Raw genomic sequence first — 19,393 nt, 5'->3', positions numbered from 1 at the left:
ATCACCACACCTTTACACTGCCACCTCCATATATCACCACACCTATACACTGCCACCTCCATATATCACCACACCTATACACTGCCACCTCCATATATCACCACACCTTTATACTGCCACCTCCATATATCACCACACCTTTACACTGCCACCTCCATATATCACCACACCTTTACACTGCCACCTCCATATATCACCACACCTTTACACTGCCACCTCCATATATCACCGCACCTTTACACTGCCACCTCCATATATCACCGCACCTTTACACTGCCACCTCCATATATCACCGCACCTTTACACTGCCACCTCCATATATCACCACACCTTAATAATGCTGCAATAAAATCTTAGACAATTATCTATATATATAGATGTGTGTTATAACAAAGTTTTATTAACAAGAGATCCCAGAGGAATCATGGTGCTCACCATTTAATGAATGACTGATCTTTTCTCTTCTTTTCGCTTCTTTTCATTTGATAATTTATATTTATATAACATAATATAGCAGGAGCAACCTGCAATTGTCAAAATCCAAAATGGCCACCTGTCAGCCATATCGTTTTCTGATCAGTCCCAAAATGCAATATGCACAACTAGCGACCAAAAGGAACTAACATCTGATGATGGTGGGCTAACAAATGGTGGCAGTATAACAAGGTTTTGCCTAGAAATGGTGGCAATTGAACAAGATTTTACCAAGAAAAGGTGACAATATAACAAGGTGACTTGATGACAAACGATGACAATATAACAAGGTTTGACTTAAAAAGTTGTGAAAATATTCATAAATGGTCACAATTTAACAAGGTTTTAATGACAAATGGTGGCAATTTAACAAGGTTTTAATGACAAATGGTGGCAATATAATAAGGTTTACAGATATTTGACACTTATTTTTGAAATAATCAATCTACATTTACCTCAAGTACATATACATTTAATATACAAATTCACACAAAAGCACTTGTGTATTATTAATGAAATAAAATATCTATATAGATATAGTTTGCTGTAACAGCCACTTAATAGGTGTGACCAGACTTTATATGTACTCGAGATCAACAGATAATCTCAACAGTGATTGCTGTTAGACATATCTATACATTGTAGACACACATCTAGACATATCTATACATTATAGACACACATCTAGACATATCTATACATTGTAGACACACATCTAGACATATCTATACATTGTAGACACACATCTAGACATATCTATACATCATAGACACACATCTAGACATATCTATACATTGTAGACACACATCTAGACATATCTATACATTGTAGACACACATCTAGACATATCTATACATCATAGACACACATCTAGACATATCTATACATTGTAGACACACATCTAGACATATCTATACATTGTAGACACACATCTAGACATATCTATACATTGTAGACACACATCTAGACATATCTATACATTGTAGACACACATCTAGACATATCTATACATTGTAGACACACATCTAGACATATCTATACATTGTAGACACTAGACACACATCTAGACATATCTATACATCGTAGACACACGTCTAGACATATCTATACATTGTAGACACACATCTAGACATATCTATACATTGTAGACACACATCTAGATATATCTATACATCGTAGACACACATCTAGATATATCTATACATTGTAGACACACATCTAGACATATATATACATTGCAGACACTAGACACACGTCTAGACATATCTATACATTGTAGACACACATCTAGACATATCTATACATTGTAGACACACATCTAGACATATCTATACATTGTAGACACACATCTAGACATATCTATACATTGTAGACACACATCTAGACATATCTATACATTGTAGACACACATCTAGACATATCTATACATTGTAGACACACATCTAGACATATCTATACATTGTAGACACACATCTAGACATATCTATACATTGTAGACACACATCTAGACATATCTATACATCATAGACACACATCTAGACATATCTATACATTGTAGACACACATCTAGACATATCTATACATTGTAGACACACATCTAGACATATCTATACATTGTAGACACACATCTAGACATATCTATACATTGTAGACACACATCTAGACATATCTATACATTGTAGACACACATCTAGACATATCTATACATTGTAGACACACATCTAGACATATCTATACATGTAGACACACATCTAGACATATCTATACATGTAGACACACATCTAGACATATCTATACATTGTAGACACACATCTGGACATATCTATACATTGTAGACACACATCTGGACATATCTATACATTGTAGACACACATCTAGACATATCTATACATTGTAGACACACATCTAGACATATCTATACATTGTAGACACACATCTAGACATATCTATACATTGTAGACACACATCTAGACATATCTATACATTGTAGACACACATCTAGACATATCTATACATTGTAGACACACATCTAGACATATCTATACATTGTAGACACACATCTAGACATATCTATACATTGTAGACACACATCTAGACATATCTATACATTGTAGACACACATCTAGACATATCTATACATTGTAGACACACATCTAGACATATCTATACATTGTAGACACTAGACACACATCTAGACATATCTATACATCGTAGACACACATCTAGACATATCTATACATTGTAGACACACATCTAGACATATCTATACATTGTAGACACACATCTAGACATATATATACATTGTAGACACACATCTAGACATATATATACATTATAGACACACATTTAGACATATCTATACATTGTATACACACATCTAGACATATCTATACATTGTAGACACACATCTAGACATATCTATACATTGTAGACACACATCTAGACATATCTATACATTGTAGACACACATCTAGACATATCTATACATTGTAGACACACATCTAGACATATCTATACATTGTAGACACACATCTAGACATATATATACATTGTAGACACACATCAACACACTTACTGCTGCACCACCCTACTAGTGTCAAGGATATGTAAGAACTTATGAAGTCAAATGATTTATGACCTTGAGTTTTTGTCAGATTTGAGTTACAGAATATCAGCAAAGAAACTGCCATTAAATTAGGATGTTTAGATATAACTAGCACAAGCTCTGTTCTGTGTGCCCTGTATACATTGGAGAGTTAGTGTGACTTAAATATCCAAACTTGTCAGAATCTATATAGCTATAGGTTCACATATTTTTGGTATTGACCAATATATGTTTTCTATCTAAGAAGTTTGCTGAGACTCACATGTACTGATATTGCCAAAATTAGCTTATAGTACATGATCACATGGAATTGCCACCCTGTGGAGCGCTTAACAAAGATTCTTACTGTATGTAAATTGCAACTGATAAGGCTATCAAATCATGCCCAATTTATGTTTTTATGTTTCTAAAATGTACATGTATTATCATTTCAATTCAGCATTTGTTATGCTGCCTTAACTCCTAAACTCTAATTCTCTACAGCATCAATTTCTGAACAAGCTGTTACATTCTAATGTACATGTATACATCAATATAAATACATTCATATACATACATAAATCACACATTTATTTCTAGAAAGGTGTTTGGGTATCTTGTTTCCAGTACTTATATTTACATTACATGTGCTAATTATATACACTGGCTTCATTGTTGTTTAATTAATTGTCACCTGTACATGTTAATCATAAAGAAAATTGTTGTTGGTATTTCATTAAACTGTTCCAGTTGCAATCATTGGAACAGAAACAATTCAGCAGGTTTAATTCCAAAGAAGTGTTGTATTGTGATCATGAATTGTTCAAAGGATCAGGTTTACATTAATGTATATAAAAATGGTCATCGAAAAAGGTATTGTAAATTAAGTATGGAAGATAAGTCATCGAAACAGGTATACGTATTACAATGTATGGAAGATAGCTAGGTCATCAAACAGGTATTACAATGTATGGAAGATAGCTAGCTATAGGTCATCAAACAGGTATTACAATGTATGGAAGACAGGTCATCGAAACAGGTATTACAGTGTATGGAAGATCTAGACAGGTCATCAAACAGGTATTACAATGTATGGAAGATAGCTAGGTCATCAAACAGGTATTACAATGTATGGAAGATAGGTCATCGAAACAGGTATTACAATTTTTTAATGTATGGAAGATAGGTCATCGAAACAGGTATTACAATGTATGGAAGACAGGTCATCGAAACAGGTATTGTAATGTATGGAAAATAGGTCATCAAAAAAGGTATTGTAATGTATGTAAGATAGGTCATCGAAACAGGTATTGTAATGTATGGAAGATAGGTTATATAGTTTATCGAAACAGGTATTGTAATGTATGGAAGATAGGTTATATAGTTTATCGAAACAGGAATTGTAATGTATGGAAGATAGGCCATTGAAACAGGTATTATATTGAATGAAAAATCGGTTCACTGGGTTTTGCCCAATAAAGAACAACCATTGTCATTTTAAGGCAGATTCCTTTTTAGTAGCTGATGGCTACTAAACTTAACAACATATGGGAGGTCTGTTGAACAAGAGGCCCAAAGGGCCTTAACGGTCACCTGAGATTTGAAATATTTCAGTTAATTTAATTGACCCTTTTTGGCCCAGCCCATTAGCCCCTGGGAGTCAGTCAGGGCCAACATATGCATACCATCAAACCGTTATCCAATGCTGATAATGTTAACCAAGTTAGAATGAATTCCAATCGAAATCAAACAAATTAGAGTCAAAAATGTGATTTCCCTATATAAACTATAGTAAAGTTTACCCCCTCCCCAGTGGCAAACGCAAGACCCCTGGGTCATGAAATTCACAATTTTGGTAAAGCACCTTAAGACCCTTCCATTTATGAAGAGTGTTTGATTCCACCATATCTGAGAGTAGATAAGAAGACTTTTGAAATTTCAGTCAATTTGACCCTTTTTGGCCCCGCCCATTAGCCCCTGGGGGTCAGTCAGGGCCAACATATGCATACCATCAAACTGTTATCCAAAGCTGATAATGTTTACCAAGTAAGAATGAATTCCAATCGAAATTAAACAAATTAGAGTCAAAAATGTGATTTCCCTATATAAACTATAGTAAAGTTTACCCCCTCCCCAGGGGCAAACGCGAGACCCCTGGGTCATGAAATTCACAATTTTGGTAAAGCACCTTAAGACCCTTCCATTTATGAAGAGTGTTTGATTCCACCATATCTGAGAGTAGAGAAGAAGATTTTTGAAGTTTTAGTCAATTTAACCCATTTTAGCCCCTCCCCTCAGGCCCCTGGGGGGTGGGGACCATATAATTCACAATTTTGGTTGACCTTTAGCCATAAAAGCTTCCAGCCAAACGACGGACGACGCGCGATGCACGACGACGGACAAAAGGGGATTAGAATAGGTCACTTGAGACTTTGTCTCAGATGACCTAAAAATCAGTCAGTCTGTAATAAAGTGGAGGATACATTATCAATGTACATCCAGTTCCATCCAAGGGGAGAACGGTACCATTTATGGTATGTGGAGGATACATTATCAATGTACATCCAGTTCCATCAAAGGGGAGACAAGTCATCAAAAAAAAAAAAAATAATTTCTTTGGATAACGGATAACTCCAGATGTTTCAAGATAGACAAAATCATAGACCGCCATGGTACCTTTTTGTGTTAACACAGAATTCAATTCAGCAGTGTTATACCTCCCCAGATACACCTTTTCTATATATCTTTGATTAACGATTGTCAGGTTGGCGATGTACTTATGTTAAAAAAACTCTAAACTGGAGAGAAAATCAACACGGAAGAAACAAGCGAGTGTTTAAACCCACATTCCATTCAAACAGAGCCCGTAAGTACGGCCAAAAGGTATACATCTACTGAACCTTGAAATGTATATACAATTTATAAGGTCAAAAACAGTTTAAACATTTATAAATAGCTGCTCATAACTTTAAAGTTGGCTAGGTTTGCTAACAATTATTACAGGATGGGATGGCCCTGTGACAAGGAGGTTTAAATCTGATGATTACATGTATTACTATATATATCGTAAGAATGTCCAGGCTCTGTTAGGATCATACTGCTGTCAGTCCTTAAGCTTTACTCAGATTTGTGACAGCGAGAATAAATTAAACATCATAAAAGGTCAATAATTTATGTTCTTATAAGGAATGGATCTGTACACCCAACCTCTGTAATAGTGTACTGATAGGTTTGGAGTCTTCCGGCCTCTGTAATAGTGTATATAGGTTTGGAGTCTCCCGACCTCTGTAATAGTGTACTGATAGGTTTGGAGTCTCCTAACCTCTGTAATAGTGTACTGATAGGTGTGGAGGCTCTCAACCTCTGTAATAGTGTACTGATAGGTGTGGAGTCTCCCAACCTCTGTAATAGTGTACTGATAGGTATGGAGGCTCCCAACCTCTGTAATAGTGTACTGATAGGTGTGGAGTCTCCCAACCTCTGTAATAGTGTACTGATAGGTGTGGAGTCTCCTAACCTCTGGAATAGTGTACTGATAGGTGTGGAGTCTCCCAACCTCTGTAATAGTGTACTGATAGGTGTGGAGTCTCCCAACCTCTGTAATAGTGTACTGATAGGTGTGGAGTCTCCCAACCTCTGTAATAGTGTACTGATAGGTGTGGAGTCTCCCAACCTCTGTAATAGTGTACTGATAGGTGTGGAGTCTCTCAACCTCTGTAATAGTGAACTGATAGGTGAGGAGTCTCTCAACCTCTGAAATAGTGTACTGATAGGTGTGGAGTCTCCCGACCTCTGTAATAGTGTACTGATAGGTGTGGAGTCTCTCAACCTCTGTAATAGTGTACTGATAGGTGTGGAGTCTCCCGACCTCTGTAATAGTGTACTGATAGGTTTGGAGTCTCCCGACCTCTGTAATAGTGTACTGACAGGTGTGGAGGCTCTCAACCTCTGTAATAGTGAACTGATAGGTGAGGAGTCTCCCAACCTCTGTAATAGTGAACTGATAGGTGTGGAGGCTCTCAACCTCTGTAATAGTGTTCTGCAGATAGGTGTGGAGTCTCCCAACCTCTGTAATAGTGTACTGACAGGTGTGGAGTCTCTCAACCTCTGAAATAGTTTTATAATGGGTAATCTTTTTCAACTCCTGGTAAAATCTGAAGTTCCATCAGCACAGAGTTTTACCCTATTTTTATGGCTTGAGGGTAGGATAGCCTTATCTATCTTGCATATAGAGTAAATTCTTATCCCAATATCTGACTATACTTTTTGTGTATCTTTATATAATTAGGGTAAGTAATCTTGCCCTAGCAGGAGCAGCATAAATGTTTCATGAATCCCTACAGACATGTTGTTATAATCTACATATACATATACATGTATCTCAGAAAAAAGTCTGTATTAAGACCTGCAAGTCATTCAGATGAAGTTTTGATAAGCCTTTCATTTTTACATTTGTATATATGAAGTCTATGTGTTCATAGACTTGGATTGATTTAAACATGATCCAGTTCATCAGTGCCCTGTCTGTTTGAGTTTTGAGAGACATAATTAATTACAAGCTCATTAAAAAAAATATATTGTGAGTCGGCAGTAATAAATGCATTCTTACTCAAGGAACATATAGATTGTCTGACAAATATAGTAAACCAATTCTAGGTACTAAATTGAAGTATTTACAAGGGTATAAGGAAAACATCAACCTAGACAGAAGGATAAGATTTCTTCAAATGTAAACAATATCCGACTTCTATAGTGTCCCAATTACAGGGATGTCATATTGTATGTGTCAATATATGTATATAGGTACTTTATACATTAAGAAAAGTAAATAAAAGTCATCAAATTGTGATTTAACAGGGAAATATATCTAGTTAGCATGTTAATGCTTTGATATAATTTACAAGTTTGAAAACATACAGCTGCTAAAATTAACATCATTTGAATAGAAGGTACTGACTGGGTAAACCTTGATAATCTCCAAACAGACAGGATAGCAGGTACATGTAGCTGGTATTGACTCGACTGATACTCAATCAGACAGGATAGCAGGTACATGTCGCTGGTATTGACTCACTGATACTCAATCAGACAGGATAGCAGGTACATGTAGCTGGTATTGACTCACTGATACTCAATCAGACAGGATAGCAGGTACATGTAGCTGGTATTGACTCACTGATACTCAATCAGACAGGATAGCAGGTACATGTAGCTGGTATTGACTCACTGATACTCAATCAGACAGGATAGCAGGTACATGTAGCTGGTATTGACTCACTGATACTCAATCAGACAGGATAGCAGGTACATGTAGCTGGTATTGACTCACTGATACTCAAATGCAATCAGACAGGATAGCAGGTACATGTAGCTGGTATTGACTCACCGATACTCAATCAGACAGGATAGCATGCAGGTACATGTAGCTGGTATTGACTCGACTGATACTCAATCAGACAGGATAGCAGGTACATGTAGCTGGTATTGACTCACTGATACTCAATCAGACAGGATAGCAGGTATATGTCGCTGGTATTGACTCACTGATACTCAATCAGACAGGATTGCAGGTACATGTAGCTGGTATTGACTCACTGATACTCAATCAGACAGGATAGCAGGTATATGTAGCTGGTATTGACTCACTGATACTCAATCAGACAGGATAGCAGGTACATGTAGCTGGTATTGACTCGACTGATACTCAATCAGACAGGATAGCAGGTACATGTAGCTGGTATTCAGACTCACTGATACTCAAATGCAATCAGACAGGATAGCAGGTACATGTAGCTGGTATTGACTCACCGATACTCAATCAGACAGGATAGCAGCTACATGTAGCTGGTATTGACTCACTGATACTCAATCAGACAGGATAGCAGGTACATGTAGCTGGTATTGACTCACTGATACTCAATCAGACAGGATAGCAGGTACATGTCGCTGGTATTGACTCACTGATACTCAATCAGACAGGATAGCAGGTACATGTCGCTGGTATTGACTCACTGATACTCAATCAGACAGGATAGCAGGTACATGTACATGTAGCTGGTATTGACTCGACTGATACTCAATCAGACAGGATAGCAGGTACATGTAGCTGGTATTGACTCACTGATACTCAATCAGACAGGATAGCAGGTATATGTAGCTGGTATTGACTCACTGATACTCAATCAGACAGGATTGCAGGTACATGTAGCTGGTATTGACTCGACTGATACTCAATCAGACAGGATAGCAGGTACATGTAGCTGGTATTGACTCACTGTTACTCAATCGGACAACATATTAAACTAAATTCCATACGTAACTTCCAGCATTAGAAATTAAAGGGTATAAACAGAATTAAGTGTACATTTTACTTATTACAGAATTTATTGCTGATCAAGTTTATAGACATAAATATGTGGGACAGCCATTTCTTAAGTAAATATTATGTTATTCATTCAGAATGTAGAAGTAAGGTCATACTCAAGTTTTAATGGATGCAATGTAAATGAAACTTTATTCATTTACAACAATCGCAAATAATCACACTTGTTGGCCCAGCGGGGTCTTACTGTGAGAGAAAACTGAAGAACCCAGGAAAAACCCATGTGGTCGGGGAGGTGACCCCATACCGTTTCACGTCTGATCATGGAATTTAATCTGTCCTCAAATCTAGTAATTATAACTTACATACTATTCAATACATAATAGCAGTCAAGCATCATAAATACGCCCAGTAATTTTATAAACCTATTGCTGTGGTATTCTTACTATCGGGGACATCTCTTCTACACTTTTGACCAGTTGACTTCGAATAAGAAATCTTTCTATCACAAGGCTTTACAGTAACAGGATGAATATTAAAATCTATAAATAACATACAAGTGTTTGCCGTGCGTGCAATTTGTCACGTCTCTCTGGTTGTATAAAATTTCTTATTTAACTTCTAACCAGGAAGAAGAACCTGATCAACCTAAATTGTGATTCTAGATGGCTCCTCGCCCACATTCCATGAGGCAGTGTTTATCTAGTACTTGTCAGTCTCTGATAGCATGTTCTAGTGTTTCACCACCTCATCTGTACCATACATCTCACCAACACCCAATGTCACCCATTAAACTTTCTTTGATATTTCATAACATAAGAAAGTTGGTTTCTTGATAAGATTTCATGTCTGATAATAGCCACATGGTACAGCTAGCTGTGACCTTAAACATGTCTGACTAGGTATAATCTACTGTGACCTTAACCATGCCTGATTAGGTATAACCTGTGACCTTAACCATGCCTGATTAGGTATAACCTACTGTGACCTTCACCATGCCTGATTAGGTATAACCTGTGACCTTAACCATGCCTGATTAGGTATAACCTACTGTGACCTTCACCATGCCTGATTAGGTATAACCTGTGACCTTTACCATGCCTGATTAGGTATAACCTGTGACCTTCACCATGCCTGATTATGTATAACCTACTGTGACCTTAACCATGCCTGATTAGGCATAACCTGTGACCTTCACCATGCCTGATCAGGTATAACATGTGACCTTCACCATGCCTGATTATGTATAACCTACTGTGACCTTAACCATGCCTGATTAGGCATAACCTGTGACCTTCACCATGCCTGATCAGGTATAACCTGTGACCTTCACCATGCCTGATTAGGTTTAACCTACTGTGACCTTGACTTTGAGAGACAAATTAATTTTGATGTTTTCAAAGGTCTCAAAAAGCTGCTTTGTGTAAAGATGTTTACTATATTCCATCCAGATATATAGCAGTGTAAGTGTTGTGGATACATTAAAGCCTATGGTCAGAGTTGTATATGCTTGGTTCATCATTTTTGTTAGGACTCAATAAGAAATAAACAATAATATATTATCCTCGCTAATTGCTAGACTGAGACTTGATTTTATAGTTTTGTTGACGATCTTGACATATCGAGGCGTCTATATCATGCAGACCTAAAAGTGTAGTAATTTGTAACTCACAGACGTCAGTTTTAATAATACTATAATTCTATGTAAAATTCATGAGGTTTTAATATGCAATATTTTCTTCTCAGACATTGAACAGAATAATTGAAAACACCATAAAAAGGGATAAGATAATTCGCATTGTGTGTGTATAATGTCATGTGTACAACAAGTTGTCACAGTCATATAACAGGTCGTCACGCCGGTATAACAGGTCGTCACGCCGGTATAACAGGTCGTCACGCCGGTATAACAGGTCGCCGTGTGTATAACAGGTCGTCACACCGGTATAACAGGTCGCCGTGTGTATAACAGGTCGTCATGCCGGTATAACAGGTCGCCGTGTGTATAACAGGTCGTCATGTGTATAACAGGTCGTCACGTGTGTATAACAGGTCGTCACGTGTGTATAACAGGTCGTCACGTGTGTATAACAGGTCGTCTTGTCTATAACATTTCGTCGTGTCTATAACAGGTCGACATGTGTATAACAGGTTGTCACATGTGTATTACAGGTCGTCACGCCGGTATAACAGGTTGACATGTGTATAACAGGTCATCACATGTATATTATAACAGTTATTGATGTTACTTTTACTGTACTTTTAATATAATGAGGATAACTATCAGTAGTTATAAGGTTTGTACATAATATGTCTCATACATGTCATGATATAGGATCAGTATGACATTATCCTTGGTCATGTTGAATTTGAGTTTATATATAATTACTGATGAATACAATATGCAAAACAAAGATACTCCATTTAGACAGGATAGTAGGTATACATGTGTATCCTGATATACCTGATGTCACATACAATATGCAGAACATAAAATGCTGCAAATTCTGAAAATTTTGTATAAATTCTCAAAATTCACTAAAACATAACATGTAACTTTCAACAAAATATCACAGATTGCTCTAAGATTTGAAAAGAAATTTTAAGCCTGATGATTGGCTTATCTTCTATATTTACAAGGTCAATGGTAACAAAATCTGTAGAGACAGCAACACCATGGTTACAATCCTACACACAGGTGTCACCACGAGGGATTGTGGGGTGTGTGTGTTTCTTGTGTGGGGTGTGTCCGTCAGGATGTGGCTACACAGTTATTGGTTTGGGGGAATTAGCAATGGTAGAATAAGCCACACCCTGATGAAACCCCTTTTAAATAAACCCCGTGGTGAACTGTAATTTCCTTTGAAACAATATGGAGACAGTCTCTTCTTCTTAGATATTTATTTTATTCACTGGAATCAATATTTCACTAAGGTTCAACCAATACAGAAGTTCTTTATAAAGTGTCCACTCTGGTGCTGGCCCCTACTTCAAAGTTGGTCAAAGTCCACGGGTCCTTGTAAAAGGCCAGCACCCTCACACTCACTTGGGTCCTAATCTAGCTCTCTCCTTCTGCACTCCCTCTCTCTCTCTCTAAAAACTATTTTTGTATACTCTTTACAAAACAGTCAAAACTATAACATTCAATTTCATTGGTTAATAAAATAGTAAGAGGTGGAGTTTAATTATTAGATGGTGCCTATCGTAATTAAGATATGTTGACACCAATTACCTAACAGCTATGGTCAGTAGTAAATCATACAAAGTCCTATTGTGTCTCAAAGTGTTTATCCTACAATTACTTTAATTGAGCCTGTTGAGTGACCACCTGTCAGCTGGAGGGTTCACAGGTAGATATGTGTCAACTCAATTAAGGCTAATCCAGTTTACCTGGCTGACTCCTAAAAACATCAAAGCTTCTAAAATACAATACGATTCTAATAAAACTGACTGCCAAGCTAATTCAAATGTCTAGTAATAAAATATAAACAATATAAATTCCATAGTCTCATGTTGAAATATTCCTACAATTTACTTATACCTGAAATATCACTAATTATTAAAATGACCATTAAAGTACAAAAATGGTCATTTTAATAATTAGTGATATTTCAAGTATAGGTAAATTGTAGGAATATTTCAACATGAGACTATGGAATTTATATTGTTATATTTTATTACTAGACATTTGAATTAGCTTGGCAGTCAGTTTTATTAGTATCTTATTGTATTTTAGATGCTTTGATGTTTTTATTACTCAGCCAGGTAAACTGGATTAGCCTTAATTGAGTTGACACATATCTACTGGTGAACCCTCCAGCTGACAGGTGGTCACTCAACAGGCTCAATTAAAGTAATTGTAGGATAAACACTTTGAGACAGAATAGGACTTTGTATGTTTTACTACTGACCATAGCTGTTAGGTAACTGGTGTCAACATATCTTAATTACTATAGGCACCATCTAATAATTAAACTCCACCTCTTACTATTTTATTAACCAATGAAATTGAATGTTATAGTTTTGACTGTTTTGTAAAAAGTATACATAAATAGTTTTTAGAGAGAGAGGAGTACGGGTGCAGAAGGAGAGAGCAAGATTAGGACCCAAGTGAGTGTGAGGGTGCTGGCCTTTTACAAGGACCCGTAGACTCTGACCAATTTTGAAGTAGGGGCCAGCACCAGAGTGGACAATTTATAAAGAACTTCTGTATTGGTTGAACCTTAGTGAAATATTGATTCCAGTGAGTAAAAATAAATATTTAAGAAGAAGAGACTGTCTCCATATTGTTTCAAAGGAAATTACAGTTCACCACGAGGTTTATACAAAAGGGGTTTCATCAGGGTGTGGCTTATTCTACCAATGCTAATTCCCCAAACCAATAACTGTGTAGCCACATCCTGACGGACACACCCCACACAAGGAACACACACACCCCACACAAGGAACACACACACCCCACACAAGGAACACACACACCCCACACAAGGAACACACACACCCCACACAAGGAACACACACACCCCACACAAGGAACACACACACCCCACACAAGGAACACACACACCCCACACAAGGAACACACACACCCCACACAAGGAACACACACACCCCACACAAGGAACACACACACCCCACACAAGGAACACACACACCCCACACAAGGAACACACACACCCCACACAAGGAACACACACACCCCACACAAGGAACACACACACCCCACACAAGGAACACACACACCCCACACAAGGAACACACACACCCCACACCAGGAACACACACACCCCACACAAGGAACACACACACCCCACACAAGGAACACACACACCCCACACAAGGAACACACACACCCCACACAAGGAACACACACACCCCACACAAGGAACACACACACCCCACAATCCTCGTGGTGACACAGGTATAAAATGTAACATTTATTTCCAGCTAAACCATTATATCTACATTTTATTCGTTACTATGGTGATACTTACCAACAGCAGAGCAGGCAATCATTACCAGGATACAGACGAGGAATAAAAGACAACAGATAATATCCGTGCATGATCTGAAATCAGAATAAGGATTTCATTTAATCTACATTTCATTTTCTAGATGATAATTAGTCAATACAAAAAGTAGGAAATCCTGTACCCTTCTCCATATAGATTGTTATAAGTACTCAGCGGTGGAGAACACTCTCCTGAAATCTAAAGACGTGCAGCTTGACTGACTGATATATTAAGTTTTAACTCCAATAAATATTAATATTGTTTGTATCCTAGCTGTATAGATGTTACCCAGTGTGGTATGGTAAGGTGAAGCCTATGTTAAAGTGAATCACTGCTCAATTTACCATTAAGGTGAAAAGTAAACCCCATCATAGTAAAGCAAAGCCGCTATTTATTTTGTTTTCGTTGTTTTTTCTTCACTCAATTTTTGATCACTTTCCTAACTGCAATTATTTCCTAAACAAATGATAAGAAATATCTTTTAAAAAGATAAGCGACACAGTTTTAATGCTGGTGGTTATAATGTAAAACTGCTGGTGAAATAAATTAACGAACTATAGATGCGTTTCAGCATGGATAGCAAAATTATAGGAGTTTGAATCATTTTTGGTGATAATAAGACTGCAATAGAATCAGGAATATAATTTTATAAACGTGTCATTTGAAAAGATACATCCACTTATTCAGCTTATGCATTTAATCTTAATTAAACTTTGTTTTGTTTTTAACTGCATATCTGCATTTTGCATTTACCGCTACATTGACCAACCATATACTTCATCTTGACCAGTAACTCCATGCCACCTGTCGTGTCATATCTGGGGCCAAAAGAATATTATACGGCTATATCTATGCCGAAAAACAAAAGAAACCAAATTGGGGTCAGGAAATTTAAGGTGAGGCAGGGTGCTTCACTTCACCATGGCCACAGAGTGTGATGGTAAGCTTTAAGTGGTACAGGAAATATTCTATTTTTAGTGACAGTACCCTAGGCCTGATGACCTTTGGCCATGCAATAAAGCTGATGATTGTCCAATGCATGCATTACAAATATACCTGTGAAGTTTCATCACAATCATACAACCGCTAGACTAACGACATATAGTTATGACAGACTGACAGAACATATACATGCTATGATCAGTTCTACCTACCTATTTTTGAGTGGTCCTTTAAATTTCGGGTCATGTTTTCTAGCTTCACCTGAAATAGGGAAAGGTAAAGTTGACTGTCATCCGTCATCTGTTTAAAATGTTAAATTCTATTCATCCCCGATTTTCCATTTAACAAACTCATTACCAATTAATGTTCCAATTAAAAAATTCAATGTTCCAATTAACAGTTCAATGTTCCTGCAGTTAACAAATTCAATGTTCCAATAAACAATTCAATGTTTCAATTAACAAATTCAATGTTCCAATTAACAATTCAATGTTTCAATTAACAAATTCAGTGTAGTGTACACACGATAATAACCCAATGTCGTGAATGAGAGTTAGTGGAGATCATATAATAATTATGTACATACCCCCACAACCCCAGCATCATCAACATGGAGTTTCCAAAAACTTTCATGAAGAGTTCACACATACTTCATATATGTGTGTGTGTGTGTGTCAAGTACAGTCATTTAATATAATTACATGTATACACTGTTATGTTATGATTGAAAAAAGACTAAAACTGTTATGGTCAAATTACCACTGACATGACCGATTTACTCCATCAACAGTCTATAAATAAACAAGTACGTAACGTTACCGGAACTGGTTTCAGAACTCGACGTTGGCCTACAATATCCTCAAGCACCTGTTAACCCCATGCCAGTTTCATCAACATTAATAACAGTTAAAATCAAAAACAGTTGTGGGTTTACTTTATACACACATCAAACAGACAAAATGGTAGAATCCACGATGAAATATGAGTATGTTATTCTGTGTACATAACACGATGTTTCGTTAAATAATGTACACACACATTGAGCTACTAGAGGTTTATATCATATGTTTACATGTCTTATAACTCACCATATTTTTTAGTTTCGTCCTCCTCTCCCATCTCACTGCTGTTTTCCGATATCGTTCTAGGAACAGGATTCAATTTCTCCGATATAAAATCGTGACGTACAGTTTACACACACCCGATCAATTTACCTGTGTTAAAATCCCACCTTTCGTCACGTGGTCTGAGGGCCCGCCTTCCATTGGCAACAACGACAACAATCGAGGCTAAAAACTTTGGGGCCCACTCAGGGGTAACTGCAACATAACCGATGATAATTACTATTAATTCAGATAGGTATATATATTAAGGTGTTGCTAATTTTGAGATGACACATTAATTGACTTAATTACGAAGGTAAAATTTCGTGAAATAGTTTCTCAAAGATTTTTATGTAAAGAAAGAGTTCCTGTTCCAATGGACGTAAATAACGCATCCTTCAGTAGCCTCCATACCTACTTTTTAATGAATCTCCATTCAGATGAAATACAATGGAACTTTTAATACGTCAGTAGGTAGAGAAAGCACTTACTCTACACAGTACGGGACATTTTACAGGACACACTTTACACAGATAGGACATATTACACTCTGAGTGTTCACTGTTTTCGGATTTATACAAAATGTGTGGTGGTAGTAAGGTAGAGGATATAGAAGAAGAGGATGGAAAAGACGAAAAGAAAAAAGTAGATGGTAAGTGTGTATTATGTAAACATGTATACAAGTATATAAATATATAATCACTGATACGATTCATTTGTCAATTCACCAAATCATGATAGGGAATACATTTGACTAAATATGAAGCTTTATATTAGTTGTGGGATTAATTTTGTTCAAACTGCAATCGTGTGCTAATATTGTTTGATTAACTAATTACAATTTACAGCTATTGAATAAGTATTCATATATCAAAGTAACGAAAAATCAACTGGCATGTCTTTTCCATTCCAAATAAATTGTATATACCCAAATGTGTAAGTGCATTGTTATAATGGCGAAACTTTTATAATATCATTACAATAGACTCTTTGGTTTCTGTATCGAAACCTTACATACACAGTATATTTGTCTGATGAGTGTTTTTCTATATACTTAAATGTTCATAAAAGACATAGGCTAATCCTAAGACACAATGTTATCAAGACAAAATGTATTACAAGTTTCCACTCTGTATGTAAAGTATAAAAATCAGGTGTAAATCTTACCAGAGACATATATACATATATACATATATGTCTCTGATCTTACACTGTAAAACTGTAGGTAAGGTATAAAAATAAGGTGTAAATCTTACACGATGAAACTGTATCTAAGGTATGTATGTTGTAATGATCGAACCGACACAACTTCGGAATTAAACATGTTGTAAATAAAACAATCTTACTGACAAAAACTGACATAAACAGTCGATAGTAGTCATTAATAAGAAATGAAAAAAAAATATTGATTATATAATTGTTATTCCTGTACAGTCACCCGAGTAAGCATTAGAATGCAGCACTTCACTAGACTCGTGTTCATGAGAAAACATGAATTATACACACGCTTTGTAAACAGGTACACAGCTTTGTGTTATAAATACGAGAGTATATAACAATCATTAAGGTGGAGCTTTACCTGAGTATTTCACCGATACCATACAATACCGCCATTGTATGTGACGTGAGGTAAAAGTTTAAACAATACATGTACAGTGTATACAACTAGTTAGGATAATGTCCTAGGTTTACTAGCTGTACAATACTATAATGTCCTGGGTTTACTAGCCGTACAATACTATAATGTCCTGGGTTTACTAGCCGTACAATACTATAATGTCCTGGGTTTACTAGCCGTACAATACTATAATGTCCAGGGTTTACTAGCCATCAATACTATGATGTCCTAGGTTTACTAGCTGTACAATACTATAATGTCCTGGGTTTACTAGCCGTACAATACTATAATGTCCTGGGTTTACTAGCCGTACAATACTATAATGTCCTGGGTTTACTAGCCGTACAATACTATAATGTCCTGGGTTTACTAGCCGTACAATACTATAATGTCCTGGGTTTACTAGCCGTACAATACTATAATGTCCTGGGTTTACAAGCTGTACAATACTATAATGTCCTGGGTTTACTAGCTGTACAATACTATATGTCCTGGGTTTACTAGCCGTACAATACTATAATGTCCAGCGTTTACTAGCCGTACAATACTATAATGTTCTGGGTTTACTAGCCGTACAATACTATAATGTCCTAGGTTTACTAGCCGTACAATATTTTAATGTCCTGGGTTTACTAGCTATACAATACTATATGTCCTGGGTTTACTAACCGTACAATACTATAATGTCCTGGGTTTACTAGCCGTACAATACTATAATGTTCTGGGTTTACTAGCCGTACAATACTATAATGTCCTGGGTTTACTAGCTGTACAATACTATAATGTCCTAGGTTTACTAGCTGTACAATACTATAATGTCCAGGGTTTACTAGCCGTACAATACTATAATGTCCAGGGTTTACTAGCTGTACAATACTATAATGTCCTGGGTTTACTAGCCGTACAATACTATTATGTCCTGGGTTTACTAGCCGTACAATACTATAATGTCCTGGGTTTACTAGCTGTACAATACTATAATGTCCAGGGTTTACTAGCCGTACAATACTATAATGTCCTGGATTTACTAACCGTACAATACTATAATGTTCTGGGTTTACTAGCCGTACAATACTATAATGTCCTGGGTTTACTAGCTGTACAATACTATAATGTCCTAGGTTTACTAGCTGTACAATACTATAATGTCCAGGGTTTACTAGCCGTACAATACTATAATGTCCAGGGTTTACTAGCTGTACAATACTATAATGTCCTGGGTTTACTAGCCGTACAATACTATTATGTCCTGGGTTTACTAGCCGTACAATACTATAATGTCCTGGGTTTACTAGCTGTACAATACTATAATGTCCAGGGTTTACTAGCCGTACAATA

The 19,393-nt window shown here is 36.6% G+C and overlaps 2 protein-coding genes across 3 annotated transcripts in view; one reads left to right on the top strand and one right to left on the bottom strand.

Moving 5' to 3' along the window:
• Window positions 1-16,565, bottom strand: part of LOC117315104 (choline transporter-like protein 2) — a 54,550-nt gene extending 37,985 nt beyond the window's left edge. For both annotated transcript variants that reach the window (XR_004529683.1, XM_033869253.1), the window contains exons 1-3: window positions 16,423-16,565; window positions 15,547-15,595; window positions 14,375-14,448 (exon numbers count right to left, since the gene is read on the bottom strand). Coding sequence is in view for 1 of the 2 variants with exons in the window: in XM_033869253.1 (XP_033725144.1) it covers window positions 14,375-14,448; window positions 15,547-15,595; window positions 16,423-16,453 (154 nt within the window). In the remaining variant the exon portion in view is untranslated. The remainder of the gene's footprint in view (window positions 1-14,374; window positions 14,449-15,546; window positions 15,596-16,422) is intronic.
• Window positions 16,566-16,895: 330 nt separating this feature from the next.
• The window catches only part of LOC117340704 (choline transporter-like protein 4), a 46,149-nt gene continuing 43,651 nt past the window's right edge, over window positions 16,896-19,393 (top strand). Inside the window, exon 1 of the mRNA XM_033902470.1 lies at window positions 16,896-17,089. Within this exon, the coding sequence (XP_033758361.1) occupies window positions 17,020-17,089 (70 nt within the window). The 5' untranslated portion in view covers window positions 16,896-17,019. The remainder of the gene's footprint in view (window positions 17,090-19,393) is intronic.

Source organism: Pecten maximus, chromosome 2, assembly GCF_902652985.1.
Source record: "Pecten maximus chromosome 2, xPecMax1.1, whole genome shotgun sequence".
In the NCBI taxonomy this organism is placed as follows: Eukaryota; Metazoa; Mollusca; class Bivalvia; order Pectinida; family Pectinidae; genus Pecten; species Pecten maximus.
Note: the sequence above shows the minus strand (reverse complement) of the source record. Positions and strands in the feature narration are given on the sequence as shown.